This window comes from Mus caroli, unplaced genomic scaffold (assembly GCF_978045245.1).
Source record: "Mus caroli unplaced genomic scaffold, Mus_caroli_1 scaffold_4, whole genome shotgun sequence".
Classification (NCBI taxonomy): Eukaryota; Metazoa; Chordata; class Mammalia; order Rodentia; family Muridae; genus Mus; species Mus caroli.
Window position 1 is genome coordinate 8,236,925 of NW_028227259.1, and position 20,074 is coordinate 8,256,998.

The 20,074-nt window shown below is 43.0% G+C and overlaps 1 protein-coding gene across 2 annotated transcripts in view; it reads left to right on the plus strand.

Moving 5' to 3' along the window:
• The window catches only part of Fbxl13 (F-box and leucine rich repeat protein 13), a 159,340-nt gene that overhangs the window by 5,374 nt on the left and 133,892 nt on the right, over positions 1–20,074 (plus strand). For both annotated transcript variants that reach the window (XM_021163601.2, XM_021163602.2), the window contains exons 2-3: positions 8,967–9,070; positions 9,536–9,626. In XM_021163601.2, coding sequence (XP_021019260.1) covers positions 8,967–9,070; positions 9,536–9,626 — 195 coding nt within the window. The remainder of the gene's footprint in view (positions 1–8,966; positions 9,071–9,535; positions 9,627–20,074) is intronic.

Here is a 20,074-nt window from a genome sequence, read left to right on the forward strand (position 1 = left end):
GGATTTGTATGTAGCAAGGGACAGTTTGCAGAGTTGGGAGAGGAGGGCTGCTTTGCTAACTTATTTTGCTGGACCTTTGGGTAAAGCTTATGGTTTCTTGGGTGTGGGGGACAACCCTTAGCAGCCCAGCCAGTCAGTTCCCAGATGTAGTTCTAAGAGAAACCAACACAGAAGATAGAAAGCTGCCAACTCATTATTTCACCAGGAGTTACTTTATCTAAGGATTAGCTACATACGATGATCTGTTTCTCCGTTGGTGATGCAGTCTGACAGGTATTCAGATGGTTGTTGTCTCTCACATCCCAGTGGCTGCTGCTTCTCACCTGTGATGTAAATCGTCCAGTCTGAGCTAAGCAAGGCAGTGTTCCCGTAGTCCCAGCAACTTGGGAGAGGCAGGAGGGTTGCTCTGTCTGGTTATCCAGACCAGCCTGGATATCCAGACCAGCCTGGATAACACAGCCAGACTCTGGCTCAAATAGACACTTCCCTCTCCAGTGCTGGTCCCAAGGAGTGTTTTCTACTCCCCAAAGTAGCTGCTACATGGCCAAGCCAGTTGGATGCCTTTAATAAGCTCAAGAACGTTCCGTTTATAAAGCCATTAAACCTAAAAAGTGGTACCATCTGTTTAAATTTTGACAAGACATAGCTGATTTACTTTCAAATGTTCATTATTGAAATATCAAGTAAAGCACACCAGAAAGCAATGCTGTGCTAGCTCCGTCTCCACCTCAGAAGTGAGAGACCTCACTTAGGCTTGTTTCATGGGGTTTGGGGAAGGAATAGGAAAAGCTTTGAACAGTGTTTAGATTTCTAGAACTGTGCTTCTCACGGGACACTTTTTCTTATTAAAGCAATCTCTCCTTTCCTTTCCTTTCCTTTCCTTTCCTTTCCTTTCCTTTCCTTTCCTTTCCTTTCCTTTCCTTTCCTTTCCTTTCCTTTCCTTTCCTTTCCTTTCCTTTCCTTTTTTCTTTCTTTCCTCCTCCTCCTCCTCCTCTTCTTCTTCTTCTCCCTCTCTCCCTCTCCCCCTCTCTCCCCCTCTCCCCCTCTCCCTCTCCTCCCCTCTCCTCCCCTCTTCTCTTCTCTTCTCTTCTCTTCTCTTCTCTTCTCTTCTCTTCTCTTCTCTTCTCTTCTCTTCTCTTCTCTTCTCTTCTCTTCTCTTTTCTTCTCTTCTCTTCTCTTCTCTTCTTTCCAAAAGGTGTAGACATCTAAGACATCTATACTGTTTGTTCTATTCTCTGCTTAAAAGATATAGTCTATTGTCTGCTTAAAAGAACAAAGCATTTCCAAATAGATATGTGCTTTCCACATATCCAATTCTGTAGAAAGCTACACAAGTGCATACTTCTGTGTGAGTACATGGTATGGGTAAGGAGCTCAAGGTTTCATCACGAATGACTCTGATGAATGACTCTGGTCTGAATGTGCCCCAACAATGTGTTAGTGAAAGAACCTAGTGGGGAACTCCCCACTCAACTTTCCATTCAGCGTGTACCCAAGAATCACGAACAGACCGTCTTGATGTAAATACACGAGGTAGTTTAATGGCGGAGCTCCAGGTCGAAACGTATCTCACGCAGGAGACAGTGGATCTGACCACGAGGCTTGAAAGCTAGGGGTTTTTATAGAAAAGGGTCTGGGGCTGGGGGAGGAATTGGTGCCGTTTCACATGATTGGTCCATTTAAACATCAGCAGACTGAACATGCAGATCGAGGTAACAGCAGAGCATCTGGTTAACATTTAACTTAGGTCAGAAGGGCGGGAGATAGGGAGGCGCTGGGCCATTCCAGACATTCTTGTATGTCTTCCCTATCTTTATGGCTAGTTGGTTCTTGGGATGACTTTATAGCCTTTGTTCTTCGCTCTAAGCCCAAAAAGCCCTCCTAACTAGCAAGCCACATGAGTCATGGACCTTGAATAAACTTCCTGGCTAGGGCTTTGAAGTCTTGAATTTAGTTTTCTTTCTTTCATTAGAATGTCAGCTCCCGGAGAAGCCATAGAGGGACTTCTCACAGCAGCTATGGTCATGGGCCATCAGCCATAACATTCAGCTTCCCCGTCCTCTCTAGCCACAGCACAACAGTCCTCACTAAGTGCTGGCACCACCCTCTTGAACTCTCAGCCTCCTGATCATAAGCCATAAGAAACTGTTAATTACTCAGTCTGTGTTATTCTCCTATTATAGCCAAAAATGAATTGAGGCAAGGATCTACTGGGGCTGGAGGAAAGTTGCTTAGTTTTCACAGAGTGGCTCTGTCTACTGCTTCCTGCCTCCATTCGTGGCCACAGTTCACTTTGACAGGGCTTCTGGGCTTGCTTTTCATGCTTCCCACCAGTAAGCTCTCATCTTGCCACTCAAGTTTCTCTAAAGGGCCATGCAAACATTCAATTATTGCTTTTATCTCCACAGTCTTAGAGCAGTTTCTATATTACAATTGAAGCCATTAACATATTTACCATAAGACCTGGTGTCTGACATGATAAACATGTTGTATTTCCACAAGTCTGTCTGTCTCTGCTCCTACCCTGCCCCCCTCAACCCTGAGCTATATGAGCCAGCTAACCACTTTGTTGTTTGTATCTGAGCTACGGTTCAAGGGTATCCTCTTTTTTATGCCATTTTATTCCTAATTATGTTTTTCCCTTCTAACTTCTTGGCTTTAGCTCGGTATACAATCAGTCACTGGTGTCACCACATAGTGCTTACGTGAACATCCTCTTCCTTTAGTGAAGGTCAGTAGCTGGATAGGTAAGGATCCCTCCTGTAATCGCTTGCTTTGTTATCTGAGGGTTCTTTCAGCTCTAGGCATAATTCAAAGCGGTTTGCAGATGTTAATGAATCTAATCTTCATGAAGGTCCTGTGATGACAAACCTTCCTACCCACCCAAGGCATCAAGAACCAAGGCAAGTCCCTTTTATACACAACAGGCGCTTTTGTCTGCTGAGTGGTCTCCCCTGCCCTTCTCTTTGCTCAGAAAGAAACTATTGAGGAGTTAGCTCTGTGGCCCTTGCTTAGCATCTCCAAGGCCCTGAGTTCCATCCTTAGCACTTCAAAGCAAGCCGACAGAAAATGCTTGTTTATTCCCTATTTACCCTGTCTCATTGGCTGTGTGCAGTTCACTCAATGTGTATAGCAGCAGGCTGTGTCATTTTGTCCATTAGGATCAAATGAACAGTGATATTTCCTTGCAAAAAGCAAACTTTACAATATTGCTAACTCCATCTTGTCATTTTGGAGACTCATCTTCTCAATTTAACTAGGCTTTTACAGGGTAAGGTTTTGGCAAAGAGGCTTTTTGATCCGGAGAGCTTGGAAATACAAGGCAACATGCATTTTCTGGTACTCCTCTCTCTCTCTCTCTCTCTCTCTCTCTCTCTCTCTCTCCTTCCCTCCCTCTCTTTCTTTCTTTCTTTCTTTTGACAGGTTGCTCTGTGTAACAGCCCTGTAGATCAGGTTGGTCTTGAACTCACAGAGATACCTACCTCTGCCAGTCCAGTGCATGGAACAGGTATATGCCACCACACCTGTACCCCCATGCCCCAAATTTCTTAATTCCCATAAAACTTAGTTCCAGTAAGTCACTAACTCCCAGACTGCTGTGTGCATGGAAATTTCTCAAGGAGCTTGCTAAAAATATAAAGTCCTAGGTAGTAGCATCCTGAGAAAGCAGGTTGCCATCCAAATACTTCTGGAGTAAATGCCTTCTAAACATCAGAATATGAAGGAGGGCATGGGCTGAGGAGTAAGGAAAGTAGAAGAGTCTGGGCTCTGTAGACCCACACAACAAAGTGCTAGAGACAGGGCCTTTTTCAGCAGAGCCATTCAGGGAGCTGATGTAGTGGAAGGATCTAGCGCTATTATAAGTCCATTGATGCGTTTTTGAGCCACCTTTTAAAATCTAGCTTGCAGCTGTGGTAGGAACCAAGGGTGTCTTTCTTTTTTTTTTAAATTAATCATCCCATTTGTTTACTTCTCAAATGATATCACTCTTTCCTGATACCCCTCCACAAACCCCCTTCCACATCTGCCCTCTTCCCCCTCGCCTTTGCCTCTATGAGGGTGCTCCCTCATCCACCCACCCACTCCAGACCCACCACTACAGCATCTCCCTACACTGTGGCATCAAACCTCCACAGGACCAAGGGCCTTCCCTCCCATTGTTGTCAGGCAAGGCCATCCTCTGCTACATAAGTGTCTGGAACCATGGGTCCCTCCCCTCCTTGGTTGGTCAAGTCCCTGGGATCACTGGGTTGTCTGGCCAGCCAACATTGTTCTTCCTTTGGGGTTGCAATCCCTCTCCAGTCCTCCAGTCCTTTCCCCAGGTCCCTCACTGGGGTCCCCAAGTTCAGTCTGACGGTTGACTCCATTGGTCGGTTGCTGGCCCAACCTTCTAAGGAACAGTCACACCAGGTTCCTGTCAGCAAGTGCCTCTTGGCAACAGCAACAGTGTGTGTGTGTGTGTGTGTGTGTGTATGTGTGTGTGTTGGGGGTAGGAGTTGGTGTCTGTAAACAGGATGGATTCCCAGGTGGGGCAGTTTCTGGATGGCCCTTCCTTCAGTTTCTGCTCTGTTTTTTTTTTTTTTTTATCTCTGTTATTCCTTTGGACAGAAACATTTCTGGGTTAAAAACTTTGAGATGGGTGGGTGGCATCATCCCTCAACTGGGGGACATGCCAATCTCCTGAAGGTAGTCCCTACAGGTTCTCTTTCCCTTTCCTTGCACACATTTCTACTAAAGTGATCCCCGTTGGGTCCAGGGAGCCTCTTGCTTCCGTGGCATCTGGAACCCTCCAGTGGCCATCTTCAGTTCCTCATCCCCCACTACTACATATTTTTATTCAATTTCCTGACCTTCTGTAGCTCTCTCCCTTCCCCTCCAGTACCTGATCCTGCCCCTTTATTTCCCCCCTCTCCCCTCTCCCTCCCAGATCTCCCTTCCCTCCTCCTCCCATAATGATCCAGTTCTTTCCTCAATGCAGGACTGAAGCATCCACACCCTGGTCTTCCTTCCTCCATATGGTCTGTGGGTTGAATCATGGGCATTGTTGAGCTTTTGGGCTAATATCCACTTATCAGTGAGTACATACCAATGTGTGTTCTTTTGTGTCTGGGTTACCTCACTCAGGATGATATTTTCTAGTTCCATCCATTTGCCTGTGAATTTCATAAATTCATTGTTTTTAATAGATGAGTAGTACTCCATTGTGTAAATGTACGACATTATCTGTATCCATTCTTCTGTTGAGGGACATCTGGGTTGTTTCCAGCTTCTGGCTATTATAAATATGGCTGCTATGAACATAGTGGAGCATGTGTCCACTATGTTGGAGCATTTTTTGGGTATATGCCCAGTAGTGGTATAGCTGGGTCTTCAGGTAGAACTATTTCCAGTTTTCTCACGAACTGCCAGATGGATTTCCAAAGTGGTTTTTCCAGCTTGCAATCCCACCAGCAATGGAGGAGTGTTCCTCTTTCTCCACATCCTTGCCAGTATCTGCTGTCACCTGCCTTTTTTATCTTGAAAGACCCCCGAAGAGGGGAGACCCTCACTCAAGTCTCGGGATGATGTGACCTCCCCCCCCCCCAAGAACTTACGACAGACTGTCCTTGCTGCAATCGCATGAGGTTTATTGACAGGAACTAGCGCACTGGGGTTGACTCGTATCCCACACGGGTAGAGGAGTTCGACCCTGAGTAGCTGGGAAAGGGGGTATTTAAAGGAAAAACCATAACCCAAAGGGGGTAGGGAGGGCATTATTGGAAAATACTGAAAATACCAGTGAAAAATCACAAGGGGGTACTAAAAATCACAAGGGGAAACTCCCTACTTCTCAAAATTGTTCTCAAGATTTTAATCTAACTTTTGTGGTCGGCCAGTTCTTGAACAGGGTCACTGAACCAGCTAACCTACATTTTTGGTACTAGGAGGTCTGAATTTTTCCTGGTCTTTCAATCTTAGCCATTCTGATTGGTATGAGGTGGAATCTCAGGGTTGTTTTGATTTGCATTTCCATGATGACTAAGAATGTTTAACATTTCTTTAAGTGCTTCTCAGCCATTTGAGATTCCTCAGTTGAGAATTCTCTGTTTAGCTCTGTACCCCATTTTTAATAAGGTTATTTGGCTCTCTGGAGTCTAGCTTCTTGAGTTCTTTGTATATTTTGGATATTAGCTCTGTATTAGATGTAGGGTTGGTAAAGATCTTTTCCCAATCAGTGTGTTGCTGTTTTGTCCTATTGACAGTGTCCTTTGCCTTACAGAAGCTTAGCAATTTTATAAAGTCGCATTTGTCGATTGTTGATCTTAGAGCCTAAGCCATTGGTTTTCTGTTCAGGATATTTTCCCCTGTGCCCATGTGTTCAAGACTCTTCCCCACTTTCTTTTTATTAGTTTCAGTTTGTCTCATCTTATGTGGAGGTCCTTGATCCACTTGGATTTGAGCTTTTGACAAGGAGATAAGAATGGATTGATTTGTATTCTTTTGCATCCTGACCAACAGTTGAACCAGCACCATTTTGTTGAAAATGCTGTCTTTTTTCCACTGGATGGTTTTAGCTTTTTTGTCAAAGATCTAGTGACTATAGGTGTGTGGGTTCATTTGTGGGTCTTCAATTCTATTCCATTGATCAACCTGCCTGTCTCTGTACCAATAACACAAGGTTGTTTGTTTGTTTTTTGTTTTTTGTTTTTTTCATTATTGCTCTGTAGTCTATCTTGAGGTCAGGAATGGTCATTCTCCCAGAAGTTCTTTTATTGTTGAGAATAGTTTTGGCTATCCTGTTTTTTTTTTTTTTTTGTTTGTTTGTTTTTTTGTTTCTTTGTTATTCCAAATGAATTTTGGAATAACAAAATTTGAGAATTGCTCTTTTTAACTCTATAAAGAATTGAGTTGGAATTTTGATGGGGATTGCATTGAATCTGTAGATTGCTTTTGGTAAGATGGCCATTTTGACTATATTAATCCTGCAACCCATGAGTATGGGAGATCTTTCTATCTTCTGAGGTCTTCTTCAATTTCTTTCTTCAGGGACTTGAAGTTCTTGTCATACAGATCTTTCACTTGCTTGGTTAGAGTCACACCAAGATATTTTATATTATTTGTGACTATTGTAAAGAATGTCATTTCCTTAATTTCTTTCTTAGCCCATTTATCCTTTGAGTAAAGGAAGGCTACTGATTTGTTAGAGTTAATTTTATATCCAACCACTTTGCTGAAGTTGTTTATCAGCTGTAGGAGCTATCTGGTAGAATTTTTGGGGTCACTTATGTATACTATCTTATCATCTGCAAATAGTGATATATTGACTTCTTCCTTTCCAATTTGTTTCCCTTTGATCTTTGTTGTTGTTGTTGTTGTCTAATTGCTCTGGCTAGAACCTCGAGTGAACCAAGGGTGTCTTATGCAACCATATTTAGCCTTCAAGTAGCTGAGCTTCTCCTGAGAGAGACTGGAGAGGGACTGGACCAGGAATCTAAGAGGTTGTTACAGCCTATTTTCTTTAAAATAAAAAAAAAAAGTTTGTGTGTGTGTGTATGTGTGTGTGTTTTACCTGAATGTGTGGATGTGCACATCATACATGCCTTGGAGCCCACCAAGGCCATAAAAGTGGGCTATATCCTCTGAAACTAGAGATGCCAATAGCCCTAAGCTGCCACGAGGGCTAGGAACCAAACCTGGATTCTCTACAGAGCAGTGGAGGTGCCCTTAACTGTTAAGCCATCTCTCTAGTCCAGTGTTCTTTTCTTTTTTCTTTTCTTTTTTTTTTTTTTTTTAGAACTCTGTTCAGCTCCAAACCCTTCCTCTGTCTCTGGAGTTTGAGGAGGACGCATGTTCCTGCCACAGGAAAAGACGATGATAATAAGAGGCTATTAAGAGGAGCTACTAGGTGGTTCTTTTGGCCTCCCATGCTGAATTGTGCATTAAAAACTGTTTTCAGTAGTCTCTGGAATATAGTATCATCTTATTTCCAGCAGGCAGTAGGGAGCGATTGGGCTTAGTATCTAAGTCTGAGGCATTTGCCTTTCTCCTACTGGTCGTTTCTAACTGGCTGTACACTAAGTGTGTGTATGTGTGTGTGTGTGTGTGGGGGTGCTACGAAGGGAGGCATGATGTGTGTCCATTGGTACAGCCTCTGTTCAGCTCATGATTGGACAGTCACATTGGTGAGATTGATGGGTGTAGCTTCTGATGTTACTAGGAGACACACTCTCACAGAAAGCTTCCTGATCCTCCGGCTTTTCCATCTTCTTGCTTCTCTTCTGCAATGTCCCCTTAGTAGCTGTATCCATTGGGACTGGGCTCTACAGCTCTGTAGATTCATTGTGGCTTTCTGTAGTGGTCTACATCTGTTGCAAAGAGAAGTTTCCTTGATGAGGAGTGAGGGCCACTTCTTTCCAACAGTAGATTTTGACTATGGATTTTATCAGTCATTTTATGTTTTGGCTTGAGGAGTTTTTTCACTTAAAAAATGGTTACTTTTTCTTTTGTTTTGCATTGTTTTGGAGTTTTGTTTTGTTTTGTTTTGTTTTGCTTTTAGACAGGGTTTCTCTGTGTAGCCCTGGCTGTCCTAGACTCCTATAGACTAGGTAGGTTGGCCTCAAACTCTCGGAGCTCTGCCTGCTTCTGACTCTCAAGTATTGGGATTAAAGATGTGCACCCACCACTGCCTGACTCTTCATTCTTAACAAGGGCAGAAGCACTGGATCTAAGATTGTAACTATCTTCAGATTTGTATAAAACATTTCTTACATAATACAAAAATTGTGTAGCGACTTCTACTGTGTCATCTGTAGGAGTTTTTAGACAGAGACAAAATGTCCTGAGTTTTGATTTGACTATAGCAGTGTGCCAACACAGTAAACAGGAAGAGATACATGAGTAAAACATACATACATACATACATACATACATACACATGTGTGGATGCAAAGGCACTGACTCCATCTTCTTATTGTTCCCTTTACCAGGCGCTGTTATGTGGTTTACTTGTGACATGTCCTGAGGACCCACTGAAATATTTAGAGCACATGATCCTAGCTATCATTAAAAGAGGTCTGGAAAACCTTCTTTGGTAAGTATTATTTTGAGGAATGATAGGGAAATATCTGGAGGTGAAGACCTTTGTATAGTATCATGATAAGGTCTTGCCAATGAATGTTTCAACTCTGGAGCTTGTTAAGGAATCCCTCCATAAGCTGTTAGGTCCCCAAGATTTAATGTGAACAATATGCTCACTGATTGGCAGTGGGAGAAACACAGTTAGCTCCCATTTGTTGGTTCTAGGACAGAGTGTTTCAAGGCGAGCATGAGAAAAGGGTAGCACACCATTGTGGGGCACCCAGAAAATTTTTGGTAAGGTGATCCTGACCAGCTTCCTCAGGGGAAATTCACCACCCTTTCCCCCAATTCTCCAGAGAATCAGTGACTCTGTATAGAATTACTTCAAAACAGAATTAGTCTTGACCTTCCTTTGTGATTTCATTAAAGGGACATTTGCATTGATTCATCTTCATCTTGGTTTGTGATTTTATTAAAGGGACATGTGCATCCATCCATCACTGAAGCCAAGAGTTCGAAGACTGTCTGAAACTTACTTGGACGAACTTTTTGGACTGGATGACCAGCTGGTAATTAATCATGCTTTCTCAAACTCACCTTAAGTTCTGATGGAAATGCCCAAACAGAGTTTAGGTTTTATTTGGGGGTGGGGGGTGAAGTCAAACTCTTTTTTGAATTAAGGCCACAGAGGAAAGTGAGAGAACAAACACCCCATATTTCTAAGGAGTAGTCAGTTCCTCCCCCCCCCCCCCCCGCCGTTTCTATTTCTGCCTGCTTTTCTTTTTCTCTTCCTCTCATGTGCAGAAATAGCATTATAAAAGCTGGGTTTAATAGCACATCCTGTAGTCCCAGCACCCAGGAGGCTGATGCAGGAGGTTGGAGAGACTGAGGTCAACTGGGGCTATATGGCAAGATCCTCTCTCAAAAACAATACAAAAGCTTGAGACCCTTTAAAGCAGGGCACTTTCTTTTCTTCCTAGTTACTTCCTTTTGTTTCTACCCTCCACTGTCTGCCTGTGCTGACCAAGGACAAAAGAAGGCATGCTTGTACAGATAAACTCAAAGGTTAATGAGACTGAACTTAAGGCCAGATCTGCTTGTTCCTGGAAGGAGGAGCCCCTGGCAGCAGGTTTGGATCCTTTAAGGAGAACAAGGGAGTAAATATACAGGAGATGGAGAATTTTAGAACAGTATATGTGTGTGTGTTGGCAAAAGCACATGGAGAGAGAAATATCAACAAAAATTAGATATAATTAGAACGGTGTATGACGTGGTGATCCAGGAATGTGGTCTGTGTAAGTCCAAGCAAAACTTGGGGGACCCTCAGTAAAGTTGGACATTATGGTGCTTTGAGTAGGTATGGTTCTTATAGACTCATGTGTAGAACTCTTAGCTCCTTCTCCAGCACCATGTCTGCCTGGATGCTGCCATGCTTCCCATCATGATGATAATGGATGAAACCTCTGAAACTATAAGCCAGCCCCAATTAAATGTTTTATGCATAAGACTTGTCTTGGTCATGGCATCTCTTCACAATGATAAAACCCTAACTAAAAGAGAAGTTGGTACCAGGGACATTGCTGTGACAAACCTGGCCATGCTTTTGTTTGGAAGAATGTGAATTTTGGAGCTTTGTGTTAAGAAAACAGTAGAATGCTTTAAGCAATGCCTAATGGGCCATTCTAGTAGAAACAGGGAAGACAGTGGTACTGAGGGTGGAGGCCTGGCTCAAGAGGTATCAGAGGAAAAGGATGTTAATATGTAGCCTAAAGACTGTTCTTGTAGCCAGGCAGTGGTGGCGCACGCCTTTACTCCCAGCACTTGGGAAGCAGAGGCAGGTGGATTTCTGCTTTTGAGGCCAGCCTGGTCTACAAAGTGAGTTTCAGGACAGTCAGGGCAACACAGAGAAACCCTGTCTCAAAAAACTAAAAACAAAACCAAAAACATAAAAACAGGGAGCTGGAGAGATGGCTCAGTGGTTAAGAGCTCCGACTGCACTTCCGAAGGTCCTGAGTTCAAATCCCAGCAACCACATGGTGGTTCACAACCATCTGAATGAGATCTGACACCCTTTTCTGGTGTGTCTGAAGACAGCTACAGTGTACTTACATATAATAATAAATAAATCTTAAAAAAAAACCCAAAAACCAAAAACCAAAACCAAACCAAAACAAAAAAGACTCTTCTTGTGATATTTTGGCAAAGAATTTGGGTGCTTTTTGTCCTTGTCCAAAAGTTTGCCTGAGGTGAAAGTGAAGAGTTTGCATCAATTGCATTGACAAAGGACATCTTCTCAGAGGACAGTGCGAGGTCTATCATAGTGAGACCCAGCACTCTATGAGGCTGGAGACCTTATACCCAGGACAGGGTATTATGGAATTTCCCTTTGTGACTAAGGAAAGCCCCTGAGGCAGGCATATATCGAGGGTGTCCCTGCATGGAGACCCAGAGAGGCATTGTGTGAAATTGTGAAAGTGAAGCCTTAGATTGCCTTGGAGATCCCAAGGTGTTAGAGACACTAGATATCCACAGAGGAAAACTGCTAATAGGGAATAGAACCATCCCATGAAAAAGAAGTTTGTTGTAGTCAACAAAAAATGAAAGAAGTTGAGACTTGAAGAGCGTTTTGGCATCAGACATGGAGATGCAGAGTTTGGCGTTTGCCCAGCTGGTTTTCTGTCTTGCTTTGGTCCTGAATTTCTCCACTGGGCTCCCTTCCCACATTTTGGAATAGTGATGTATGTCCTGTGCCATTATATGTTGGAAGTATGTGATCTTTTTTTGATTTGGCTTTACAGAGGATTACAGTTAAGAGATTGCATGAATCTCAAAAGAGACTTTGAATGCTGGACTTTTAAACATGTTTGCAACCTTTAAAGACTATGAGGACTTTTGAAGTTGTATTAAATGCATTTTGTATTATGCTATGGCTACAAGCCTATGGGAGCCAAGGAGTGGAATGTGGTGATTTGAATAGGTGTGGCCCCTAGAGACTCTTGTGTTTGAATGCTTGGCCCATAGGAAGTGGCACTATTAGGAGATGTGGCCTTGTTGGAATAGGTGTGGCTTTGTTGGAGGAAGTATGTCACTGTTGAGGCTGGCTTTGAGGTCTGCTATACTCAAGGTATACCCAATGTGACACACAGTCCTCTTCTGATGCCTTTGATCAAGATGTAGAACTCTCAGCTCCTTCTCCAGCACCATGCCTGCCTGGATGCTGCCATATTTTTTACCATGATGATAATGAACTAAACCTCTGAAACTAAAAACATGTTTTCTTTTAATAAGATTTGCCTTGGTCCTGGTGTCTCTTCACAATGATAAAACCCTAACTAGGACAGACATTGAAAATTGTAACTGAAGTCATATTCAAAGTGGGTTCTGAACCTCAGGAACACAGGATAGGTTATGGGTTAGCCTTGGGTCCTCAGTGTTCTGCAACAGAGAAACCCATGTAGCGGGCTGCGTGTATAGGGTTCTGCCAAGTCTGGGCTTACCTGGAGGCTCTGGCACATGGGCTAGACCCCATGCATCTGCTAGGGATTGATGTGCACATGGGCTAGACCCCATGCATCTGCTAGGGATTGATGTGCATTATGGTGTATAGAGTAAGAACACTCCATCAGCCACAGAGCTTTGATCTACTAAGGAGTGCAGATATATGCAAGCTATGCTCTTGGAGATGTTTGGAGACAATCTCAGGGATTAAGAATGAGGTGGAGGAGATAGGATTCTGGGTCCTCCATTTCCATCTTTTCTCTCTAGAGCAAGTTTGCTTTCAATGTTATTTTGATTGAAAGAAACCTTGCTGTACATATGCTAACATGTTTGAGAAACACTGATGAGGAGAGCGTAAATTTCATGGCGAGTATAAGGATCAAAGAAGACAAAAGATCAGGTGGCGCCAATGTTTATAGAAGTCCCTAGGGAATCTTTAAGCTACTGGGGAGAATTCTAAGAGGCATCAACAATTCAAATCTAAAGCGTTACTGGAAAATGGGCTTGCTGTTTGATATTAAAGTGCAAAGGGTAAAATGATGGACGTGGATTCAGACCTTAAAAGGAGCGTGGTGATTTGCGAGGTATAGAACACATACTGTGTAAGTTGGAAAAAAAAGTAGCTATGAGATTCAACCCTGCAGCAACACTGAGGAAAATACCTATGCTTAGACAGAAAGCTGTGACTCCAGATGCTCCGGGCTCCTTAATTAGAGAGCTGAGGCTAGGCTGGATACAGACTAATTCATGCCTTCACATTCAGAGAAAAACAGTAAAAATAACAACGTTGAAGAATGAAACACTTGTTCTCTGTGTATTTGACATTTCAAATCAGTATACTAATACTATCTTTATTTAAAAGTAATTTCTATTCCTATAATTTTCTGTCTAGCTATAATAGCCAGAAAAGAGGTGTTTAATGATTTCACAAAATTTTGAAGACCACAAACCGTTACAGTTTCTCACATTAATGTTGCTTTGCAGGATTTTACAGTCTTACTACTCAGTTCTGCACAGCAGGGCTGACTACATCTACCTGTTTATAAACTATAAATATGTCTTGTCACTTAGAAGAGTTGACATAGGGAACTGGGGAGGGCAAAAGGGTGCTCTTAAAAAGCTGGAATTGGTTTCATAAGACAGTTTAACTGTACAGCCCCAAATGAGAGAGACAACCTCTGTGAGGAGGACTCTAACCCTACAGACTCAATGACCATTCCTCAGGAAAGAACAGATCTTGATGGGCCTACTAACTACAAGAGAAGCATACTTTATAAAGGTCTCCTGATGGCAGACGGGAGAGTTGAAGCATGACAGGAAAGTCAGAGAATGTCCCACTCAATGTCCCAGTACTTGTCCTGTTAGTTTACCTCCCTTCTGTCCTCCATGTCACATTATTAGAAGACCAATCACAGGCGTTATTTTTAAAATCCTTAAGTGTGTGTCTCTGACATGAAAAGATGCCTTTAGAGAACATATATGCAATGTCAGGGTAGAGAGAGCATGGTGGCAGCTGAGTAAGATCTCTAGGCCTGGTTTCCCCACAGACAAACCAAGTCAGACATCCTTCAAACTACCAAGTACCGTCACAAGTGCTGGGGAAGCCAGGTCAGAGAGCATAGTGCCAGCTTTCAGTATAACAAAACAAAAGGGGCACTGAAAGCAGGAGGACCACAGTTGCCCAGGTAGCCTCCCCCTAAGCATCCCCTCCCAACCCCAACCTCAAGCAGCTCAGCATATAGGGAGATGCCGCCCTCTTTGGCAGAAAACAGAGGCTAACTAACGTACATGCCTTTCTTAGACTTAAAATTCAGCACTAGGAGGCAGAGGCAGGTGAATTTCTTAAGTTCAAGGCCAGTCTGGTCTACAAAGTGAGTTCCAGGACAGCCAGGGCTCTACAGAGAAAAAAAAAAAAGTCAGCACTAGGTCTGCCTCTGTGCAAGCCGAGGGTTAGGCAACACCCCATAGCTCCTAATGCCCAGATAGTTCCTGTAGACAGGCTGGAGGGTAAGTGCAACCACTCCCCCATTAGGGCTATGTAGCAGGGCTTCTCAGAGGACAGTGCGAGGTCTATGAGGTCTATCATAGTGAGACCCAGCACTCTATGAGGCTGGAGACCTTATACCCAGGACAGGACTCACCTACAGTGTTTCTCAACTGCCCTAGCGTTTGATAGACACTTGTGTGTTGGTGGGTGTAATAAGTGACTGTCCTCTGAGTAATTGCTCTCTTGGTACACAGCTGTACCACCCTGGCTGTGCTTGTTGATTGTATACACTTCCTTCATGGGTGAGTGGGGAGAGTCATGAAACCCTTATTTGACTGTTCATCTGTGTCCTAATTCCTGTTAGAAACAACTCATCCTTAAGTAGCTGGAGTATAGAGGCTGGGGAAGACCTATTGATAGATAGTCTCTATCTATGCAGCTGTGAGGATGCCCGTATCCCTACTGGGTAAAGGTTTTTCGGGTGGAACCTGTTGCAGGGGTAGAGGAGGAGTACCCACATTCCTGTAAGTAGCCCTGTCACCTCTGTAAGGAAGCCCAGTAAACTCACTGGTTCCTCAGAGTGGGGTTTGGCAGAATTGTGCCTCAGTTTGTTGTTGGGTCCTGAGGAGAAGGAGTAGACATTATTTATTTCCCCCCACCCCAGGAGATTTTAGTGACAGCAGGGCCAACTGGAGTTTTCCCCTTCTCCATTTCCAGCCTTGAAATGAACCTGGGCACAAGCATCCTTCAGAGACCCAGAAGTTCTCTGAAGCTGTGAGTGTAGAGAGGGACTATTTCTATCCTCTATTTCCGACACCTGGTAGGATAGCCATTGCCAAGCCAAGGCTCTGGACTTCCCTAGGTAGCATACAGGCTCCTGCACCTGCTGGCTCACATATGTGCTTGTATCAGCTACATCATAAGCTTTATCATATCCCTGATACTGCACATCCTTGGGCGGAGACTCAGGTGTGACCCAGCTCAGCATCCTAAAATTGCTAGGTTGAAACTGTCTTTACCATCATCAAGCAGAGCACATAGACTCTATTTTCTGGATGTGAGACATAGTAGTAAGCAAAGCTCTTTTCCCTGCCACAGTCTGGATAGACCTAATACTGGACAGATCTTTGTGGCTCTCATCTTCAGGCCTTCCTGTAGATAGGGCATCTCTAACAGCTTTGGTGCCAGGGGAAGAAAAACCACCCAATCTGTTGATTTCTGTACTGGTTCAAAGCCACTGTAGTCCTTGCTATATAGTCCTGGTTTTGGATCACAAGTTACCCAGAACAGTGTAGTACAGGTCTCTCCCCAGCATTGCGCAGTCTTGGCAGGCAGTGGGCTTAGGTGGTATGCTAGCTGGTTTTATGTCAGTTTGACTCAATTTGTCTTCTAGAAGAGGGAATCTTAGCTAAGAAAATGTTTCCATAAGATCTGGCTATAGGCAAGTGTATAGGGCATTTTCTTAATTAGAGATGGATGTGGGAGGGCCCAGCTCATTGTATGCTGCCAGCCCTGGGATGTTGGTCCTGAATTTGTAAGAAAGCTGGCTGAGGAAGTCATGGAGAGTATCTTAGTCACTGTTCAGTTGCTGTGAAGAGACACCATGATCAAGGCAACTCTTGTGAAAGAAAGCATTTAGTTAGGGCTTGCTTTACAGTTTCAGAGGGTTAGTCTGTTGTCATCATGATGGGAGCATGGTGTCACTCATGGCTTGGAGCTATAGCTGAGAGCTTCATCCTAATATACAGGCAACAGACAGAGAGAAACATTCTGTGTGTGTTTTTTGAAACCTCCAGTCCTACCCCTAGTGACACACTTCCTCCAACAAGGTCACACGTCCTAATCCTTTTAATTATTTTCAAATAGTTACACTCCCTGGTGACTCATCATTTAAATATATGAGACTTTGGGGGCCATTCTTGACAGAAGCCACATAAGAAAAGCTATGGCAAGCAAATATGGCTGCGAGGGGTGCACTCTGGAGAGGCACAGTCTCAAAGACTTTGTCCTAGAATTGCTTTTCAATGTTGATATGCCTTTCCTGCCACTATTACATAACCCAATGATTCCTGGGCATCAGCCCACCCTATTGGGCAAATTTCCTGCAGATCCACATGAAGGTGAACTTGCAGGAAATAATGCTGTTTAGATGAATTAATGACTTTATAGCATTCCTGATTTGATTTAAATAATTTTACGAAGCAAGTTTAAGGAGATGGTTTTAATTGTTTTGCCAGAAAGATGTGATAATGTTAGAATCAAGAATAGAATGTGCCTCCACTTCATAGAATAATAAGTAAAGGCTGCATAATAAGGAAAACAATGAACTTTCATAAACTGCACTAGGAAGAGGATAGGCTTGGGACAGATTTGTGATATAGGAAAAACACTCATTCTAGGTCAGGTCCAAGGATGAAGTCACAGATGTGCACTATGATAAAGCAAGGCCATGGGAAACTGTCGCTTTGAACTTCTAATGAGCTTACAGAGTGAACCACCGCTTTAAACTTACTACTGACATCCTTCTGTGTGTAACTCCCTTTTGTGTAACATTTTATCTGTGAGGGAATTTTATAAAGAATTGTTGTCTAAGATGGTATAAAAAGGCAGGGAGAAAAAATAGTGTAGCTGTTGGGGCTCTGCTCCATCCATCAAGTGTATATATGTTTGTCTATATGTATGTGTGTGTGTGTATGCACACACACACATACATATATATACATACATATATGTATGTAGGCATATGTATATTATGTAAGTATGTATATACACATGTGAAATTGATGAAACAGTTGGCAGGTAGGCAGGCCTGGTCACTGTGTGTGTGCGTGCATGTGTGTATGTGCATGTATGTGTGTGTGTGTGTGTGTGTGTGCGTGTGTGCGTGTGTGTGTGTGTGTGTGTCTGGAGGCAAAGGCCAACATGTGCCTGCCAAGAAGTAGTAACATTCTATCTGGTTAAAATAGGAAAAAGTGGATACACACAGCAGAATACTCTTCAATCATGAAAAAAAAAGGAAATTCTTCATTTCCAGAAATATGAATGAAAACAGCATTAAGGGAAACCAGCCAGGCTCAGAAAGATCAGCATCTCATGAGCTCAAGAGTAGAACCTAAAAAAATATTGATCTCATAATTTGAGAGTAGAATGGGCATTATCAGAGGCCTGGGAGATTGGGGCTGGAAGATGAAGGAAACAATAGAAAAAGAATGATTAGTGGCCCAGTGACAGTTAGACAGGGTGAGATATGCCAGCAGTAGAAGTGATTATAGGTAACAATGTACCAAGTGTTTTACAAAGCTAGAAGTGCTGGCTTTGCTGGCGTGATGCTCAGCACTAAGACAAACCCCTGGGATCTATGTGGTGGAAGAAGCAGCTTTTTGGGTCATGTAAGCTGCACTTTGACTCCCACATAAGAGCTGTGGCATGAACACACACATCATAAATAAGTAAAAATGTAGCATAATAATTTTAGAAACCTAGAAGGTTTTTAGAAGTTATTACCATGAAGAAGTGGTAAATGTTTGAGGAGATATGTTTAATTGGACAGAAAGATTATCCAGTGTATATTGAGCAAGATGTTATACAGTATATCATTAATAAATATACTTTTTGTTTGTGTGTATCCTTAAAGTAATTGTAAAACAGGAAAACAAGACAGAAGCAATGCCATTGTTTTACATAATTGCAACAATTGTTGAATATCTCCTAGTACTAATTATATCCAGGCATAATTAATTATTCCATCTCTGAGTTTCACAAATTGTCTAAAAATTGTTGTCGTCTTCTTCTTCTTCTTCTTCTTCTTCTTCTTCTTCTTCTTCTTCTTCTTCTTCTTCTTCTTCTTCTTCTTCTTCTTCTTTTTGGTTTTTTGAGACAGGGTTTCTCTGTATAGCTCTGGCTGTCCTGGAACTCACTTTGTAGTCCAGGCTGGCCTCAAACTCAGAAATCTGCCTGCCTCTGCCTCCCAAGAGCTGGGATTAAAGGCGTGCGCCACCACCGCCCGGCTGTTTGTTTGTTTTTAAAGGAGTTTGTTTTTTGTTTTTTGTTTTTTTAGAGTTGAGAATATTGTTTTACAGTACTGACAGGCAAAAATCAGTCCTGACTGTGAGCAACAGACTACAATTGCCTTTTCTTTTCTTTTCGATCCAAGGTCTCATGTAGCTCAGACTGGTTTTTTGTTTGTTTGTTTGTTTTTTGTTTTTTTAAAGATTTTTATTTTTTTATTATATGTAGGCATACTGTAGCTATCTTCAGACACCCCAAAAGAGGGTGTCAGATCTCGTTACGGATGGTTGTGAGTCACCATGTGGTTGCTGGGATTTGAAGTTGGGACCTTCAGAAGAGCAGTCAGTGCTCTTAACCGCTGAGCCATCTCTCCAGCCCTCAGACTGGTTTTAAACCTGTGTTGTAGCTGGGAGTGATCTTGAACCTCTGATCCTCCTGCGTAGGGATTACAGGCATGCGCTACTATGGGAATTGGGGGTTTCAGGCACAGATCACCGGGGTTAGAACCTAGGACTTTGTATATGTTGGGCCAATAGTCTACCAACAGAATTGTACTTCAATTCTGCAATTAAACACTCATAAATATAGCTGATAATAACAATACCGTAATTGTTTACTTTGAAATGTTTTAAAGTAAGTGGGATGTAACAAGATCTTTCAAAGGTGTGACTCTACTTAGGGCACATTGCAGAAAAGCTAGGAGCAGGGTGTGGGATACTGTAGGAGCCAGAGGTGGATAAAGACCAGGATGAAACTGTGTCCTGGACAAGACAGATCTGATGTACTCATGAAGTCATAGCAGCTGTGGTTGCCTGTATCAGACCTGAGCAGGATCCAGCCAGTCATCTTTACATCAGTGAGGAGGAGTTAGTTTTCTTTAGAGGTATAGCCCCTGGTTGGCTGGCCATATGCCAGTGGTGGGTTCCACATCCATGCATGTATGAGCAGCGTAAACTGAAATCAATGGTGTATAAAAGGGGGTACACATGAAGTTGGGAGGGAGGTATGGGGGTGAGTCTGGGAGAAGCAAAGGGTGAATGTGGTCAAAAGGCATTGTACACATGTATGGGGTTTTCAAAGAATTTGTTCTTTGTTTTTGTTTGTTTGTTTTTCGAGACAGGGTTTCTCTGTGTAGCCCTGGCTGTCCTGGAACTCATTCTGTAGACCAGGCTGGTCTCGAACTCAGAAATCCGCCTGCCTCTGCCTCCCGAGTGCTGGGATTAAAGGCGTGCGCCACCACACCTGGCCATGTTTTCAAAGAATTTATGAAAATAAATGAAAAAGACATGATTTCAATAAAAATAGGTGATAGATGTACATAGTATAATTTCTAAATATGTAAATGGTGTTCATTCCTCCCATTCTCTCCCCAGAGGCAGCTCTGGTCCCAGCTCCTTGCCAGTCTTTTTTTTAATATAGTTTTTCGAGACAGGGTTTCTCTGTATAGCCCTGGCTGTCCTGGAACTCACTTTGTAGACCAGGCTGGTCTCGAACTCAGAAATCTGCCTGCTTCTGCCTCCCAAG